Source organism: Aedes aegypti, chromosome 2 (genome assembly GCF_002204515.2).
Source record: "Aedes aegypti strain LVP_AGWG chromosome 2, AaegL5.0 Primary Assembly, whole genome shotgun sequence".
NCBI lineage: Eukaryota > Metazoa > Arthropoda > Insecta > Diptera > Culicidae > Aedes > Aedes aegypti.
Genome location: NC_035108.1, coordinates 1,243,577 through 1,262,485, shown reverse-complemented (window position 1 = coordinate 1,262,485; position 18,909 = coordinate 1,243,577). Strand labels below are relative to the sequence as shown.

At 39.3% G+C, this 18,909-nt stretch overlaps 1 protein-coding gene across 1 annotated transcript in view; it reads right to left on the bottom strand.

Moving 5' to 3' along the window:
- Nucleotides 1–9,136: 9,136 nt before the first annotated feature.
- Nucleotides 9,137–18,909, bottom strand: part of LOC5566111 (feline leukemia virus subgroup C receptor-related protein 2) — a 242,488-nt gene continuing 232,715 nt past the window's right edge. Inside the window, exons 9-10 of the mRNA XM_001650432.2 lie at nucleotides 10,076–10,186; nucleotides 9,137–9,978 (exon numbers count right to left, since the gene is read on the bottom strand). Coding sequence (XP_001650482.1) covers nucleotides 9,705–9,978; nucleotides 10,076–10,186 — 385 coding nt within the window. The 3' untranslated portion in view covers nucleotides 9,137–9,704. The remainder of the gene's footprint in view (nucleotides 9,979–10,075; nucleotides 10,187–18,909) is intronic.

Below are 18,909 nucleotides of genomic sequence, written 5' to 3'. Positions count from 1 at the left end.
AAAAGCATGACAATCTGATTACAACTTTCAAAACATCAAAATGTACTTACTGCACGTTTTCACAGTCACACTCTCGTTATTGCTTCTCTTGCCGTCGGAAGTTATATCCAAATCAAGATCGTATGTGTTTCCAAACGGACTGGTAACGTTCGAGGAAGCTTGGGCAAACTGTAAGGACAAAGGTATGCAGCTGGCCACCGCCCAATCCCCGGACGACTACAACGAGCTGGGCCGATTGCTTAACCAGCAACAGTACAAGGAGCAAGACTTTTGGGCCACCGATCAGGACATCGATCGGAACATCGCCTGGAGTTTTACGTTTAACGAGGCAGAGATGACCCTGATCGGCCAGGAAGGTGAGTGGGCCAAAACGAGGTGTGTGCTGGTTAGGAGTTTCTTCCACGCGGGGACGGCCGGAACGGACTGGAACGATGATCTGTGTGGGCAAAGGCACCGGTATATTTGCGATAGGCTGTAAGGGTGACTGAAAAGAATATTACATTGGAGCCTCAGTATCAAAATGAGGGAAATTTGTTTGTAAACCTTTAGCAGCTTTTTTAAGAAATGTATCTGAAATTCTTGAAGTATTTTTTAATATGCTCTCCTGGAACAAATAAGTTTGTCAAGTATAATAATATACTTTGCAAGTTCGGATTTCCTTGGAAATTTGGTGTATTGACATGTAATATATTGTTACTTGAACTACGTATTCTGGAATGGCACATTAAATTTGGATGTTGACCACAATAGAAGTTCTATGTCATCTAAGAAGTCCTTGCATTATAGACCCTCAATTTAGAGGCGTAGCTAGTGATCTGTTACAGTCGCCTCTCCACATCTCGATATCGAAGGGGCCATCGAGATAGGGAGAGATCGAGACAAAGAACAAATTTTTGATGAGTACTAGATTGAAAAACACTCCGTTGCCAAGAAAGTAATACACAAACAGACGTCATTTTGCGCTCCACATTTGTTTTGAATCCCAAAACTTTGGTCTAGTAACCTTCGATATTGGTCATATCGACATACGGAGAGAAAATTGAGAACAAAAAATCAAAAGAAGCACATCGAGATATGGAGATATCGAGATAAGGAGAATATCGAGATATGGAGAGTGAAAATGTATGCAGACTGAAAGGACTTATGAAATCATCGACATAAGGAGAGATATCGAGATGTAGAACATCGAGATGTGGAGAGTCGACTGTAATTGTTTTAAACACGGCTCTAAAACATTCCTTCCTATACATTGAATATTGTATAGAGTTGTTCTGATACTATACACGGAGAAATATTTTTACCTAATTTTTGAGTTTACTTTACCCAAAATAAGTACCGTAATCCGGGGTAACATTGATCATTTTTCTGAATGTTTCTTTAATATTTCGTTTGAAAATGCAAATGTTGCAAATTTTATATTTTTAAAACAAGTACTGCCACCCATAGCTCGAGACCATATACTGTAGTTTGTTAATTGAAAGATTTAAGCATGCTAAAAAATGTTTTAGGCGATTTTTTGAATTATCTGATATGGGGTAACATTGATCACATATATAAACAAAGTTCGGTAATACTGAAAATGTTGTTACTTACTTAAACCATGGCCCCTGAAGCCGAATATGAAGGCCAAACGCTTACAAGTCATTTACTTTTTGAGTTATTTTAAAATTAAAAACACCTCGAACCACGGAATACGCCTAAAGGTAGGCAATTTCTTAAGGGAATTCTACATTCTTAACAGAAATTCGGTAATGTTGCCTAATTGAGCATACTTATAAAAGTTTTGACAACGGAATCGTTTTCGGCGATGCCATTTTTAGTAAGAATCACATTTTCCTTGCTAATATCGTTTGCGGAATTTGTTTGAGACATGAATCTTCGGTAGCGTCATCCTTAACAATTAAAATCATTATTTCAAAAAGTTCATAAATTTACGTATAAGGTGAACTCAATTTTCTCAAAAACATTAACTTTCATCAGCTCATGAATATAAGAAAAAGACGCACCATTCATAATTTGGAAATGTTTCATCAATAAATGATAATACGTACTTTTGATGAGATGAGTCATGCCGATCAATGTTACCCCGCTGATCAATGATACCCCGGATTACGGTATATCGATTATAGTTTCAACCCAAAATCTCTCGGTTTTCTCTTTCTCCCACACGAATGTTGTCAAAAATAGAGAGAGCTGCATCTACCCAATGGGGGTACTTTGGTCCAATAAGCCAAATTTGGGTAAATGTAACTTTTTTATGTTTGGGTCGAAAGAACTCAATATTGCGTTAAATCAACCCAAAATTGAGTATATTTTTCTAATGGAATTAAAGCCAAACTACCTAGTGGGGACCTTGGAAATTTAGCCAAAATTGAGTTACTGGGCTCAACTACGGAATTGCGTTGAAACAATTCAAAATTGAGTTGAATTCCGTCTCCAAGGACTCCATAGAATATAGGTTTTAAGATTTACAAACTTAACCAGTGTTTTGAATATGGTTAAACCCTTCATGTTCTAAATCCTCAGCTGAGTAATGATTCTTACAACACTGCGTAACTCGGTGCAGGAAAGTAGGCCGTTTCCAGACCGATTGGCGTGAGGTGAAATGGCCTATTACAGTCGACTCTCCACATCTCGATGTTCTATATCTCGATATCTCTCCCTATGTCGATGATTTCATAAGTCCCTTCAGTCTGCATACATTTTCACTCCCCATATATCGATATCCTCCTTATCTCGATATTTCCATTTTTTGATGTGTTTCTGTTGATTTTTCGTTCTCAATTTTCTCTCAGTATGTCGATATGACCAATATCGAAGGTTACTAGACCAAAGTTTTGGGATTGAAAACAAATTAGGAGCGCAAAATGACATTTGTTTATGTATAGGCCTCTGCACTGTTTTGATTTTGTATGGTATTTTGACATTTACTGGCCTTGTTGTTTACACAATTAATGTAAGCGTGAAAGAGAGAGGATGAGTTTTGTGCAGAGCCCTATTACTTTCTTGCATCTTCGGTAAGTAGGCCTTGACCGGGTTACAGGTCTTTTTTTCTGCGCTTGTCAATTTTTTTCTATTTTCAGGTGAATTTCTACCCCGAAGTTTTGCGATCTAAGGCGTTTGGATTTTGCGTGTAATACATTGGAAGAGAAGGTTTGCTGTATCGTTGGGAAGCTTTGATTTGCAAGATTTCTCGTAGGACTCCAGCCGTTGACATTTTTCGATTGCTGTTGTTGGTGTTGTTGCAGTTCATTTTTGCTCGTTAAGTATTATTTTATATTCTTTTGTTGTTTTTTATTTGGTTTTTATACTGGTGTAATCAAATTTTTACTATCCCCGTCATTTTTCCATTACGGAGACTGACGGGGAGTCAGTTTCTGTTGTGAATAGTGTATCTAAAGAATCTTTTTCTACTGTTAAACACATTCGCGTAAAAACTTATCCTACTACTTTTCTGGGTCCCTTTGTAGTATTTTTTCGTAAAAAAGAAAAACCAATAAATGCCCTTTGGATTTCCTCTGAGATTTATAAACTGTATAAATCTGTCAAGGAAATCAAAAAGATTTCCCTTGATAAATTAAGGGTTGTTTTTGGATCTCGTGAAGACGCTAATGCGTTGTTAGAGTCCAAATTATTTTTGAATTCATATAGAGTCTACGCTCCATGTGACTCATGTGAAATTAATGGCATAATTTATGATGAAGCTTTAGAATGTGATGATATTGTAAATCATGGTTCTGGAGTTTTCAAAAATCAGGCAATTTCTTCTGTGAAAATTTTAGAATGTGTTCGTTTATCTAAATTAACCTTTTCAAATAAAGGATCATCCTATACACATTCTAATTGTATCAAGATAACATTTGAAGGATCTGTTCTTCCTGATTATGTTATTATTGATAATGTAAAATTTCACGTTAGATTATTTTATCCCAAAATTATGCATTGTGATCGTTGTCTTCTTTTTGGACACACATCACATTTTTGTTCTAATAAACCAAAATGTTCCAAATGTGGTGGACTTCATCCTCCATCTGATTGTAGGAAAAATTCTGATGGTTGTATTTATTGTGGGAAGGAACATAACTTGTTGAAGGAGTGTTCAGTTTATATTGCACATCAACAACAATTCAATCTGAAAATTAAAAATAAAAATAAATTATCTTATTCAGATGTTATTAAAACTTCCGATGGTATTGCCTCTCATAATATTTTCGAACCTTAATCTGAAAATAATTGCAATGAAAATTTAAAAGAGGAAACAAATAATTTTGTTTATAGACCTCCTGTAAAAAGAAAAAGATATAATAAATCTAACAATCACAACCACATTTTGGAACCACAACCTTCAACATCTTATGATAAAAATTCTTCTAATACAACTCAGAATATTCCTGGTTTCCAGAAAAGTAACCCCTTTTTTTCTGAAAATAAATTTAATGGTAGCAATAATATTAAAAATAATTCTCAGGATAATGGGAATAAGACTAATGATGCTAACATTTTGAACATTTTGGAAGATATTATTGAGTTTTTGGGATTAAATGATTTTTGGAAAAACCTGATTAGGAAGTTTTTACCATTTTTGGCCAATATTCTTGAAAAATTGAATTCATTTGGACCACTCATAAGTTCCTTGTTTTGTTCCTAATGGCTCAAAGCAATAATCAAAGCTTGAATGTTTTACAATGGAATTGTAGAAGTATTATTCCAAAAATTGATCGACTTAAAGCTTTACTTTTAAACAATGGTGTTGATATATTTTGTTTAAATGAAACGTGGTTAGTAGATACCAAAAGCTTAAGAATTCCTTTTTTTAATATAATCCGAAGGGATCGTAATATTTCATATGGAGGGGTTATGATTGGAATTCGTGAAAATGTTCAATTCAAATTTTTAGAATTTTCATTGGACTCTCAAATTGAAAATGTTTCTATTTCTGTCAAACATAATGATATTGAATTTTCGATTATTTGTTTGTATATTCCTCCTCAAGCAAGATTTTCTCTACAAGAACTTAAAACTATCTTAAACTCTGTTCCTTCTCCATTTTATATTCTTGGTGACTTGAATGCTCATCATTTTGCTTGGGGCAGTGATATGACCGATGGTATAGGATCATTAATAATGGATCTAATCGACGAATTAAATTTAAATATTTTGAACGATGGATCATTTACTAGAATTGCTGTGCCTCCTGCTCGCCATTCCTGTATTGATTTATCGCTTTGTTCAAATAGTTTATACATTAAACTACGTCTTGGAAAATAATTGATGATCCTAATGGTAGTGATCATTTACCCATTAAAATTTCCATTCATAATCCTATCCGTGGGCAATTGAGTCCAGAACTTTATATTCATGATTTAACGAAAAATGTACATTGGAATAAATTTTCGGATTTGGTTTCCTCTGCTTTGAATAAATTTGATTATTCGCTTTCACCCCTTCAAAATTATGATAGTTTTTCACAAAATTTAATTAAATGTTTATATAAATCACAAGGCAAACAAATAAAATTGGGGCCAGTAAAAAGGAAACACATTTCTTTTTGGTGGGATAATGATTGTACAATTGCTTTAAAAAATAAATCAAATGCTTTTAAACAATTTAGGCGTTCAGGATCAAGTGAGCTTTATATTTTTTATTGCAAAACTGAAGCTCAATTTACTCGAGTTACTAAATTAAAAAAAAAAAATATTGGAGAAATTTTGTTGAAAATCTTGATCCTGAAACATTTTTATCTGAATTGTGTTGCTGAATGTTGCTCGAAATTTGAGAAATTACAATATTCCTTCTACATCTGTTCTGGAATATTCAGAAGATTGGATTGATCAATTTGCTTCTAAAATTTGTCCTGATTTTGTCCCTCCACCCGTCACATTTAAAAATCAGCAATGTTATAATTATTTTCCTGAACTTTGTAACGAATTTACTATAGAGGAAATGGATTTGGCACTATCTATTACCAATAACACTGCTCCAGGTATTGATAATATTAAATTCATTGTGTTGAAAAATTTACCCATTGATGGTAAATTACATTTACTTTCCTTATATAATTTATTCTTGTTACAGAATATATTTCCTTTGCAATGGCGTTCTATAAAAGTAGTTAGTCTTCTTAAACCTGATAAAAATCCTTCATTAGTAGATAGTAGAAGACCGATTAGCTTATTAACGTGTCTTCGTAAGTTAATGGAAAGAATGATTCTCAATCGCCTTGAATTGTGGGCTGAGAAAAATAATATTCTTTCATCTTCTCAATTTGGATTCAGGAAAGGTCGTGGAACTCGTGATTGTGTTGGCCTTTTAGCTTCATATATTGAATTATCGTTCAATAAAAAACAAGATGTAGTTACTACATTTCTTGATGTTTCTGGTGCATATGATTTAATAGATTTACTTTTTAGTAAAATGCTTGATTGTAAAATTCCAATCACATTTTCTAATTTCTTATGCAATTTGTTTTCTTTCAAAATAATGCATTTTTATCATAACGGATCTTCAAGATCGATTCGTTATAGTTATTTTGGATTGCCACAGGGTTCTTGTTTAAGCCCATTTCTATACAATTTATTCACCAGAGACATAATATCCATTATTCCGAATGGATGTTATTTTATTCAATTTGCTGATGATAAGAACATTTCTATAGCTGGCCAAAATAGAGAAGTAATTCGTCACTTTATGCAACTTGCTTTGGATAATATTGATACATGGGCCCATAATAATGGTTTTACTTTTTCAGCTCAGAAAACAAAATTTATATTATTTTCTCGTAAGCATTCTCCAGTTAGTATTGAATTATTTCTCAATAGTCATCGCATTGATCAAGTTTTTGATTACAAATATCTTGGTATATGGTTTGATTATAAATTGAAATGGAACAGTCATATTCAGTATATCAAAAAAATTTGTTCAAAACGAATCAATTTTCTCCGTATGATTACTGGAACATGGTAGGGTGTTCATCCCACTGATATGATTACACTTTATAAAACAACTATTCGATCAGTTATGGAATACGGTTGTTTTACATTTGGAAGTGCTGTTTTTCGAAGCTTGAAAAAATCCAGTTTCGTTGTTTGAGAATTTGTTTAAAATTAATGAACTCTATTCGTACAAAATCTGTTGAAGTTCTTGCTGGCATTATTCCTTTAAGGAATCGCTTACATGAGCTCAATTGTAAATTTTTAATAAATTGTTTTTCAAATAATCATCCTATTATTGATTTGTTAAAATCCCTATTCGAAATTAATCCAACTAATAAAATTTTGCATTCATTTTTATACTGTTCCGGAGAAACCATTATTCCAAATTCTACACCTAGTTTTTATAAATATAGCATGAATGTTCATGCCTTCCGTCCATGTATTGATTTATCTTTACTTGAAGAATTAAAACAAATTCCTTGTCATTCTCATTTCCGATTTGCTAATATGTTATTTAATCGTAAATTTATTGGAGTGGAACAAAATCAAATTTTTTTTACAGACGGATCTTTAGTGGAAAATATGGCAGGTTTTGGAGTTTTCAACATCAACTTGGCTCATTTTTATAAATTGGAATCTCCATGTTCTGTTTTCACAGCTGAATTAACTGCTCCGTATTTTACTTGTAAGTTAATTAAAAATTCCGCTCTGAACATATACATGGTGTGTTCTGATAGCCTGAGTTGTCTTAATGCTTTGAATTCCAGTAATTTTCATTTCAAAACTCATCGTACTGTTTTATCTATTAAAAACTTATTACATAATTTGTATTCTCGGGGATATGTTATTAAATTTGTTTGGGTACCAGCTCATTGTAATATTTATGGTAATGAGCAGGCTGATTTATTGGCAAAATTGGGTGTTTTCCGTGGCATAACTTACAATCGTGATATTTGTGATTTTGAATACTTTACTAAATTAAAAAAATATTCTTTGAATAATTGGCAACTTTCATGGAACACAAGTATCCAAGGGCGTTATTGTTATTCTATTCACCCGAAGGTAAAAGCAGTTCCTTGGTTTAAAAACTTGTATGTTGGGCGTAATTTTATCTGTTCCCTCTCTAGATTGATGTCCAACCATTATATTTATAATAGTTATTTGTACCGTATGAATATCATAGATTCAGATATTTGTGAATGTAATGAATCTTATGAAGACATTGATCATATTGTTCTTAAATGTTCTCGCTTTAATGGACCACGAGAAAAATTTTTAGATAACATAATCAGGTTAGGTTTTGATATTCCTGTATTTGTTCGTGATATTCTGGGAAATAAATATCTTCCTATATTAAAAATCCTATACAAATATCTATATGAAATTTCTTATCATGTTTGATGTTTGCTGTTTTGTTTTCTGTTTTCTTTTCAATTTCAGCTATAACAAGTCCAGGATTGGCACATGGGACTTGTCAATGATTGATCGTGTGGATGGCCCTTAACTATGATGACCTCACTTGACAGATATTGGCTCCGCAATGGATCTGCTCCGCAAGAGCCTTTTATTTAATTTATTTTTTTTTTGTAACGTATTTTTGAAAAGATAAAGAGGTTTTATGCCTTTTTGAGAAAGATTTCGAAAGGAAATCACTCAAAGGGGCTTTTCCCCCTTTCAAAATTTGTAAGTTAATAAACAATCATAATCATAATCATTACTTTCTTGGCAACGGAGTGTTTTTCAATCTAGTATTCATCAAAAATTTGTTCTTTGACTCGATCTCGCCCTATCTCGATGGTTCCTTCGATATCGAGATGTGGAGAGGCGACTGTACGATGAAAATTTGCGAAAACGATACAAAATTTTTATTTTAGACCGTTTCATTATGGATTGACATAATGAAAAACAGTATATTAGGATGAAAAACCGCAACAATTTAGTAAACAGGAAAAATAATGGGTTTTGTGTACCCAAGCTCTAAACGCTTCAAGATAACATCAGCAATAAATTAGTCTCTGTCTGAGACTAGTGCGTCATCGAATTTTAAATTTTACCTTTATTGGCTGCTGTGCTCAACACAATAACGAGCAATAAAGTATCAAAGATTATAGCTGTAAATAAGGATCACGTCCTCAGTCCTACTTCAAGTGCCATTTGGAACCACAACAAAATTAATGCTCGCAATTAGTTTATCGTGTTCTATGCTCGTTTTTGGTACCGAACGCCGCCCAACCACCCTTCAAGATACGCAACGTTGGGTTTTTCAACACTTTTCACAAGGATAGCTATTCGGAGTACATGAACGCCGCCAGCGGGAAAATAGAGAATGTTAAAACGAATTTTAATTGACTTTCGCGCCACAACGCCGGGCCCCGCCTGCTGCGCTAAAGAAGCAGACAAATTTGGGTTCCGCAGAAGAATTCACTTGACAGCATCCGATTACAGTTGGCTAATTAAATTCTGCGGCCTACTTGATGACGCCTTTAAGAAGGCTGAAATCCACTGACTTTTACAATTTCTGTTTCGTTTTCTTCTTATTTGGTTTATTTTTAAATTTGGTACTAAATATTTTCAATTTTACTATAAAAATAATTTAAATATCTTACCAATCAACAACGTTTGACACGGTGAGCATAAATAACAGCAAAATATACAATTTCCTAATCATCACTTTTCATGCTTGAAAAATTCTTTGTTCTAAAAAATCCATTTACATGGTCGGGTGTCGTCACTTACCAACCATGACAGAACAATTGCGTTGGGTATGGCACTTTAAGCACCGGTCGGGTTCTGGGCCGCTTGGCGCCGCAGGTCCGACTTGATGATGGCCGTAACGGCCGAACCGATAAATAACATCACAGCCATCGTTACGTTTGCGATGACGTCACCGCTGCTGTTGAGAATCTCCGAGTAGATCATGGTGAAGGCGATACCGAACACTTGCGCCGCGGCATTCAGCAACCCAGTGGAGGTTCCCTCCGGCTCCGGATAGGTCAGCTCGGCAGCAAACTCAAAGCCCACCGGAAGATATCCGGTCATGAAAAATCTGTTGTTGGAATACAATTCATTATGTGTTATATCGGATGAAACAAGTAGGCCTTGAGCGTGATGAATATGGGATCGTTGATCAATGCGATACTTACCCTAACAGGGACGACGTAATGTAAACCACAGCAATGTGACCGACGGATAGGGTGAAAGTGTAAATCCACATTCCTATCATAGTGAAGACGTATACTGCTAGCGTGGTCTCTCTGTGGAAGATAAATAACAGTACCGTCAAACAGGGTAGCTTGTAACAGCGGGGAAACGTACGACACGTTGACATGACATAAAATTTGTGTTTTTTTTGTAATGTTAAGTAGATTGTTCGTGATACAGACAACTCTCAATAACTCGATATTGATGAGCCATCGAGTTATCGATCGAGCTATCGAGAACACAAAATCCGTTCATGGGACCATCGAGGTAGTTATCAAAATCAACTTCTACTATGGTTATCTAACTCGATACCGAGTCCTGTTTTAGCCACCAAGCCCCCAAGCCCCCAAGCTTCCAAGAGTTTATTTGAATAGCCATGTATGACGATGGCTCCATCCCATTACCCCGAACGCCATTACCCCGAACGCCACTATCCCGAATGGGTCACTACCCCGAAAGCCATTACCCCGAATGGGTCATTACCCCGAACGCCACTACCCCGAATAAACCATTACCCCGAATAGTATGAGATGTAGTGAAATATCTTGTTTTGCGGGCTAATGAAAACTGGTTATAAATTGCGCATAAAATTCGTCGGTAAAATGTTCATCATATATTTTCCCTACTTTTATATGTCAGATAGTCTTTCGAAATATCTTGTTGACAACTATCTTCTTCTCATTCTTACTGAGACAGTTCCTTGTTTATCAGCTCAATGAGCGCTTTCGCAGTTCAAGGGTTCATTCACAAATACCATAATGTTAAAAATTGCCATTTTTTAAACGTACTCACCTCCTCGTACCATTTTTTGTATGGAAATTCTACATATTGTGTATGAGTTGTAACATTTTGAGAACAACCACCCACAACATTTTTTGCCCCTTCAGCGTTAAGAAATGAATGGGCTTTTAAGAAAATAAGCCTTTTATTGACTGAGAGCTTTCCTTGTCCTTGTCTTGTACATCTTCCTCTATGCTCAGGGACGTCAAGGAAATGTTCAATGCATAAGATCCGCCACCGGAAGAATTGGAACCCATAACCCTTAATATGGTCATGCTGAACACCTGCGTTATCGCCGGTAGTTGGACTTCTTGGTGGTGTTCATATTTCAATTTTATTTTTAAACAAATATTTTCCTGTCTTATGAATATAGGTTGTGCCATAGCATCACGTTGTTACAGTGATCATTCACGTCATATCTGCAAACATTGCACCTAATATTTGCTCTTCTTTCTTAAATAAGCTGTTCTTTCAAGTTTTTGTTGGATAAGCCAGTCACTAATATATCCATATAAAACAGCTTTTTTAAAGGAATATATCCTGAAGGCAAGTGAATTCTTCTATAATTCTAATCAGAAATTTTCCATTTCTTCTACCTTCTTGTATTAAAAAAGGCAGGTCACTTATCGATTTGCTCACCACTTTTCTGACATCATCAGTTCTTCATTGTATTGAATAAACAAATTGTTTGTGGTTATCTTATCGAAATTCAAATTACTGATCCCACAAACCAACGAATGTTTTTACTGTACGGGCAAACAGAGGCCACCGTTTTGACGTTGGATAACGTCTTACGGCAACATACTTGGGTACAATTTCGAAAAACGAAAAATCGCTCGCGTCACGAAAAGTGGTTAGATTTTGACTGTTAATAACTTACTAACGCCCGGATAGATTTTCAAGATTCTTGCACCAATCGATTGGAAATCTTTCTACGAATCTTCTCCAATAATGAAAACTATTGATTTTCATGACTAAACTACTGAAAAATTGGGATATATCAAGGTATGTCTTATTTTTCATAGAAAAGCACATTTTTCTTGTGTATTCCTGACACAGACATCATTGCGCGATATCTTAACCACTTTCGTCATTCAAAGGGAAACGCCCCTCTCGGTTAATTTTCTTTATTATCTCGTGTTCAGTCGAAGCCAACCAAATTCCACTTCACGCGCACGCGCACGATCGCATTTTAATTCAATCGTCTTTGGTAATCTTTTGGTGTGTTTCTGTCTAAGAATGGAATGAAAACCCAGTACGATCGATTCTGACTACCACCAACCGTCCTTTTCAGGACGACAATTTCATTTTGAAAGATAGTTATGAGAATTTTGCACCCATGAAGAGCGACATTACTGGTGAATGGATGTGATGGATTCATTTTTCGGTCAGTCATTCGCATGCAATCACTCATCAGCGTCAACAATAGTGCTTTTCGAGAATCACAAGGCCAAAAAATCAAATTCCCATCGCGCTCGCGCAGGGCAATCGTCGACATTGTGTGCATGAGAGATAAATTGCGGACTGCACTAGAATGAAGAATCCATCCCGGTTTGCCTAGCATTTAGCGATGATTGAATAATGCCGTTGTCGTCGTCGCTAACCACATGCATGCCAAAGCAATCAGTATATACTTGTCGAATTGAAAGCTAAAACTTATCAGCAACAGCTTCGTTGATGATTTGATTTAGTAAGATATTGTCGATCGAATCCAAATAAGCGCACAGAGAAGACTGCAAAAATGCTACGGCCGCCCGGCGGGAACTTAGGTAAAACTTTATTTGCCATTTCTCTCCGTTGGAAAACTAATCATACGAAGTTTAATTGGCAATTAAATAAATAAATTAGTTAATAATAATAGGTGAAATATCTCTAGCCGTAACTCTTTTACGTGGAATGCATTGTTGTGGCTCTGAAAAGGGCCGTTTTGTACGAAATTGTGTCCCAATTCAATTTAAACTCGATCGCCACGGATACGACGAGCCAGCTAGAAGGCCTTCAGCATGGTGGTGACACGATTGACGTGGATCGCTCACATGTTGCTACCCTCAAAGATAGGCCTCGCTCGCTTCCTGCAGGGCCATGATGGCCAAGCTCTGTAATCGCAGATCGGTTTTGAAATCCTGAGCGATTTCACGGACCAGGCGCTGGAAAAACAACTTGTGGATCAGCAGCTCCGTTGAATTCTGGTAGCGACGGATCTCACGCAGTGCGACCGTTCCTGGCCGATAGCGATACGACTTCTTGACTCCTCCGGTGGCTGGAGCGCTTTTGCGAGCGACCTTCGAGGGGCCGCTTTCCACCAGTGGACGAGCAGTCTGCTTGGTAAGAGCCATCGTCGTAGTACTGTTCTCTGGACGGATTGAAACAAACGAATGATTGAATTTGCGCGGCTGCCAGTCCTTTTTATGACCTTCTCTTGCGAGCGAGCGAGACGAACAGTGAACAGCGAGCGAGCAAGAAGAATTCATCCATCGCGTACTGCATAAAAGCAGCCGAGCATCAGTTTTGTTTCAATCCTCTCCTCAGTTTACGGCCAGCATTCAGTGCGGTCAGTCGATAGCAGTCTCTCTCGTGTAGAAAGTTTTCCGAGCGCGTTGTCAAATGGTTTTTCGTTCAACCCAAGCATAGGTAAACCAGGCCCCAGTGGTGGCCAAAAGCAGGGCGGAAAGCGGCCGGCCGATATCCACGTCGATGGAGGTCAAGTGAAAAAGTTGCTAGCCAGCAACCCGTACTCGCTACTTCCTGAGGATGGAGGTAGTAAAGTTGAGAAGAAGGAGAAGCTCCCTCCATTCTATGTGAAGGGGCAGCCGCGAGAACTGCTCGCCAAGTTAAACGAACAGGTTCGCAAAGGCCTGCGTGCTGAATTCCGACTTTGCGCCGACGGAGTGAAAATCTCCGTTGCAACAGCAGCACACTACCAATCAGTGGCGGAGACGCTACAAGTGTGGAAGGTGGAACATTTCACTCACGATATTCCGTCGAAGAAGCCCCTCAAGGTCATCATTCGCGGCCTCTACGATGTCGACGTTTCCGAGGTGGAAGCGGAACTGAAGCACAACAACCTGCAGCCGATGAAGGTCTTCAAAATCGCTCGGCACAACGAGGCCGTAAAATGTCGCGACCAATTGTACTTGGTACATTTGGTAGGCGGCTCCACGACCATCAAGGAACTTCACAATGTCAGAACCCTCCTCAGCGTCGTCGTGCAGTGGGAGCGCTACAAGCCGGTTCATCGCGATGTCACGCAGTGTACCAGCTGCTTAAATTTTGGTCATGGCTCGCGAAATTGCCATATGAAAGCCCGCTGCGGAAAGTGTGGCGATCAACACGGCACGACACAGTGCATCGTCGACACAACTGGAAAGCAACCCGTCTGCGTCAATTGCGGTGGCGCCCACACATCGACTAGTCGTTCGTGTCCCAAGCGGGCCGAATTCATCGCACTCCGGAAGAGAGCAAGCCAGTCGAAGCAAAACAAGAAGAAGCAACCTGAAATCGACCTGGAAACTGGGTTCCCACCACTGCCTCCCCACAGGGGCCGCCTGTCCAGCCTGCCAACCGGGGCGTCAAGCAACGCAAACCCAACGCAAGCAGAATCGTACATCCCCCCTCCAGGTTTCTGGGGAAGCCAGCCCGGCCCTACGTCGCCGGCTCCGTCATCCGACAGCATGACTCAAATCATCGCTCACCTGACCACGTTGGTGAGTGACCTGCATAAAATGATGGTGCAAATGATGCACTTTATGATGAACTTTAACATTCATTCTCAACGCCCTTAACTGGAACGCCCACTCTGTGGGTAACAAAAAGCTGGAATTCATCGACTTCCTGCGACACCAACAAATCGATGTTGCGTTCATATCGGAAACGCATCTCAAACCGGAGACTACATTCAGCCTTCCCGATCACATCATAGTCCGACTCGACCGGGTCGGTGACCAAAAGGGTGGTGGCGTAGCCATCGCCATCAAGAGGGAGCTCCAGTTCAAGTTGCTTCCTGATTTCCGGCTAGCGTTTGTGGAAGCTGTCGGTATCGAGCTGGTAACACCTGATGGTCCCATCGCAGTCATCGCCATCTACTGCCCCGCGCAGTGCAAAGAGTCAGACGGATCAACCGTAAGTCTTAAGAACGACCTCCAAAAGTTGACCCGCCGCAATGGTAATTTTATTATAGCCGGCGACCTGAACGCGCGCCATTCAACATGGGGCAATCTACGAGCGAACAAGAACGGAGCGGTGCTGGCCGAGGATCTGCAGGCAGGACATTACGTGGTCCTCCATCCGGATTCACCCACTTTTTTCTCACCAAGCGGTGTGGGATCCACCCTCGATATCGTGCTAACCAACATGGCGGAGAATTGCTCTGCCCTCCGTGCCATCACTGACCTATCGTCCGACCATCTCCCGGTGGTGTTCGAGGTAGACAAAGCCGTCGAGCAACGCCAGCAACTCCGGCGAAGGAATTATCATCGAGCGAACTGGATCCAGCTACAGCGCTACGTGGAGGAAAGTGTGGCCGAAAACCCCGCACTAGCAACGAAGGATGACATCGACAACCTGCTGAAAACCCTCTCCGATGACATCGTCGTAGCAGAGCAACGGTTCATCCCAACCACCCCGATGACATGTAAGTTTACCAACCTTGACGATGAAATCAGGCGTTTTATTTCCCTTAGGAACTGTATCCGTAGGCAGTTCCAAAGAACACGTAATGATGCTAGGAAGATCTTGTACAAAAAATTGAACAAAATCATCGCCATTCGGGTGGATAAAATTAGGAATAGGCAGTTTGCTAGAGAAATTAGGAGCTTACCGAACTATTCTAGGCCCTTCTGGCGTCTGACTAAAGTTCTAAAGAACAAGCCTAAGCCTATCCCGCCTCTTAGGCTAGATAACGAGGTTTATTTTACTCCAGCTGAAAAAGCAAACTTAATTTCGAAACATTTTATGGCTTCACATAACTTGGGCCGAGATATTGCCAGCCCGATGGAAGCACTGGTGTCTGAAAGCGTCTCCCAGCTCGCTACTTCGCGTAGTGAGCTTCCGGAGAATCGAAAAATTACATTGGATGAGTTGGTACACTGCATCAAGTCCACTAAAAATATGAAAGCACCGGGTTTCGACGGTCACTTCAACATCGTTCTGAAACATTTGGGACCAAGAGCGCATACCCTCCTGATGAACATCTTCAACCGTTGTTTGGAGCTGGGGTACTTCCCAACAATGTGGAAGCGATCCAAGGTGGTACCGATCCTGAAGCCAGGAAAGGATCCCACAAACTCGTCAAGTTATCGCCCGATCAGTTTGCTCTCCTCGCTCAGCAAGCTATTCGAGAAACTCATCTACACCAGGCTACTCGAACATACCGAAGCAAACGACATCCTTTTGGAGGAACAATTTGGCTTCCGTCGGGGTCACTCGACAGTGGACCAGCTAAAACGAGTCTCGAACTTGGTCAACCAGGCCAAATCAGTCTCTAAAACAACGGTCATGGCCCTACTGGACATAGAAAAAGCGTTTGATAACGTTTGGCACGACGGCTTAGTGCACAAGCTTCTCCAATTCCGTTTCCCAACCTATCTGGTGAAAATTATCTCGGACTACCTGAAAGGTAGGACATCACACGTCAGCATAGGCAATGCACTTTCCGAACCATACGAAATTCCCGCTGGAGTCCCCCAGGGTAGCATTCTGGGACCGGTATTATACAATCTGTACACATCGGACATTCCCCCTCTGCCAGAAGGCGGAACGTTGTCTCTGTTTGCTGATGACTCGGCAATCAGTTACAAAGGACGGGTAATGCGCACTCTCGTCGCGAAACTCCAGAAGGGTCTGGATGCGTACACGAAGTACCTCGCCGACTGGAAAATTTGTGTGAATGCGGCCAAAACACAAACGATCGTTTTTCCACATCGCAACTCAGACCGGCTCAAGCCTACAGCAACGATCAAGGTTTTGAACATGGACATCGACTGGTCATCAGTAGCCCGCTACCTAGGCCTATTATTTGACAGCAAGCTCCTCTTCCGTCAGCATCCCAGACAACCAGAAGGCACGTATAATCAAATCACCTTTTGCGTTATGCGATGCTAATATGTGCAAAGTTTCACGTATAAGATGTCGCGAAAAGGCCTTATATGTACAAAAGTGGAGGCGATATACGTGCATATTTTATATGATGAAACATAACATGCAATGCGAGTGTGTAGATTTTCTTGCGAATTAGTCTGTACTCTTATGCGACTTAATTTATGATAACACAATTTTTTTGACAGCTGCTACGGATTGATCTGACTTGCTTAGTACAAGTATACGGGACGAAATGGAATGTACATATGAACTCATAAAATAGCATTTTATGCGAGGAAACTCATCGATCAAACGATTTCATCCACTATGCAGTGCGGGAGTGATGCAGTTTGTACAAATAAGCGACTTTGTTCGTATACTGCTATGCGACTTCTGGTTGTCTGGGATGTGGAAGACCGAGTCGCTAAAGGAACACTCATGCTGAAGCGACTATACCCGATCATCAACCGCCGGTCAAAAGCATCCACCGTCAACAAGTTGGCTGTCTACCGACAGATTGTTGTGCCCATGCTGGAATATGGGGCCCCAGTATGGAAAGGATGCGCTCAAACGCATAGGAAGAAGCTTCAAACCCTTCAAAACAAATTTTTGAAGATGATATTGAAACTACCGACACGCACTCCGACAACCGAGGTTCATCGGCTGGCAAATCTCGATTTAGTCGATAATAGATTGCAAACGATTACCAATAGGCACCAAACAAGAGCTCATGTTTCAGAGTACGACCAAATAAGAAATCTCTACCCATAGTTTTAGTAATTAGGATAAGTTAGAATTAGGTAAAAAGAAAAATCTTAACAAAACGCTAAATGTTGATATGTACAAAGACAAAAGTCACACATTAAACATGCAAAATGCCTTCGAAATACTGACTGAAGAATGAATAACGATATTGTTGACCACTTGAAATGTAAAATTATTGATGTAAAGCAAGCAAACGAGTAATAAAATGAAATTTAATGTCAAAAATGTTTTGTTTCAATCGTTGCCGAAGATAGACCGCAGTTTACACGGCCAGACAAGGGAGGCAAAGGACTCGGAAAAGGAAGCGGCAAGCGTCATCACAAGGTTTTGCGTGATAACATCCTTTGCATCATCACCAAACCCGCCATCCGCCGTCTGGCTCGCCGTGGCGACGTCGAGCATACCTCATCTACGAGAGAACCCGCGGTGTGCTGAAGTCATCCGGAATTCTGTCGGCTACGCTCTGAAGTGGCAGGACCGTACGCTGTACAGGTGTTTAGGTTAAATCGCCCACATCACCGACACCAGAATTCAAAACTACCACTGAATCCACTAAACCTGAGCATGGAATGGCGATCGACGATATCCTCACCCAACCGTCCTTTTCAGGACGACAATTTAATTTTGAAAGAGTTTGCCGCTTCACGGCAACATTACTGGCAATACTCACAGCAACAGAACAGTCGGTGAATTAAATAATAGCTTTGTTGAAATTTTTAGTGATTTGCGGTAAGCATTTCACCAAAGTCAATAAAATTCAACCAAAATTTACAATCATTAAGCTGCTGCAAATCCAGTGTCCGGTTTGTGAAATCACAGCCTACGAGATGGCTGAAGAAAATCAGCCCAAGCCGCTTGTTCAAGCGCCCGTTGTCATCGCCATCGTAAAACTTATTGGGCGAGGAGGATTTCAACCTGTTCGCTGGCATAATGTGTCCATGTTACGTGATTTTTACAGTTCAATCGGCCCTTTTCAGGGCCAAAAAATGTGTATTAAAGAGTTATTTGTGTAATATTTGCTAATGTGTTTACCACATTCTTGCTGTAATTCATCTCGTAGCATCATACAATATCTGATTAGTTATGAATAATTGACAAAACGACAACACATCAAGCCAGGAAATATAAGAGGCTAACGTTATCCAACGACAACTTG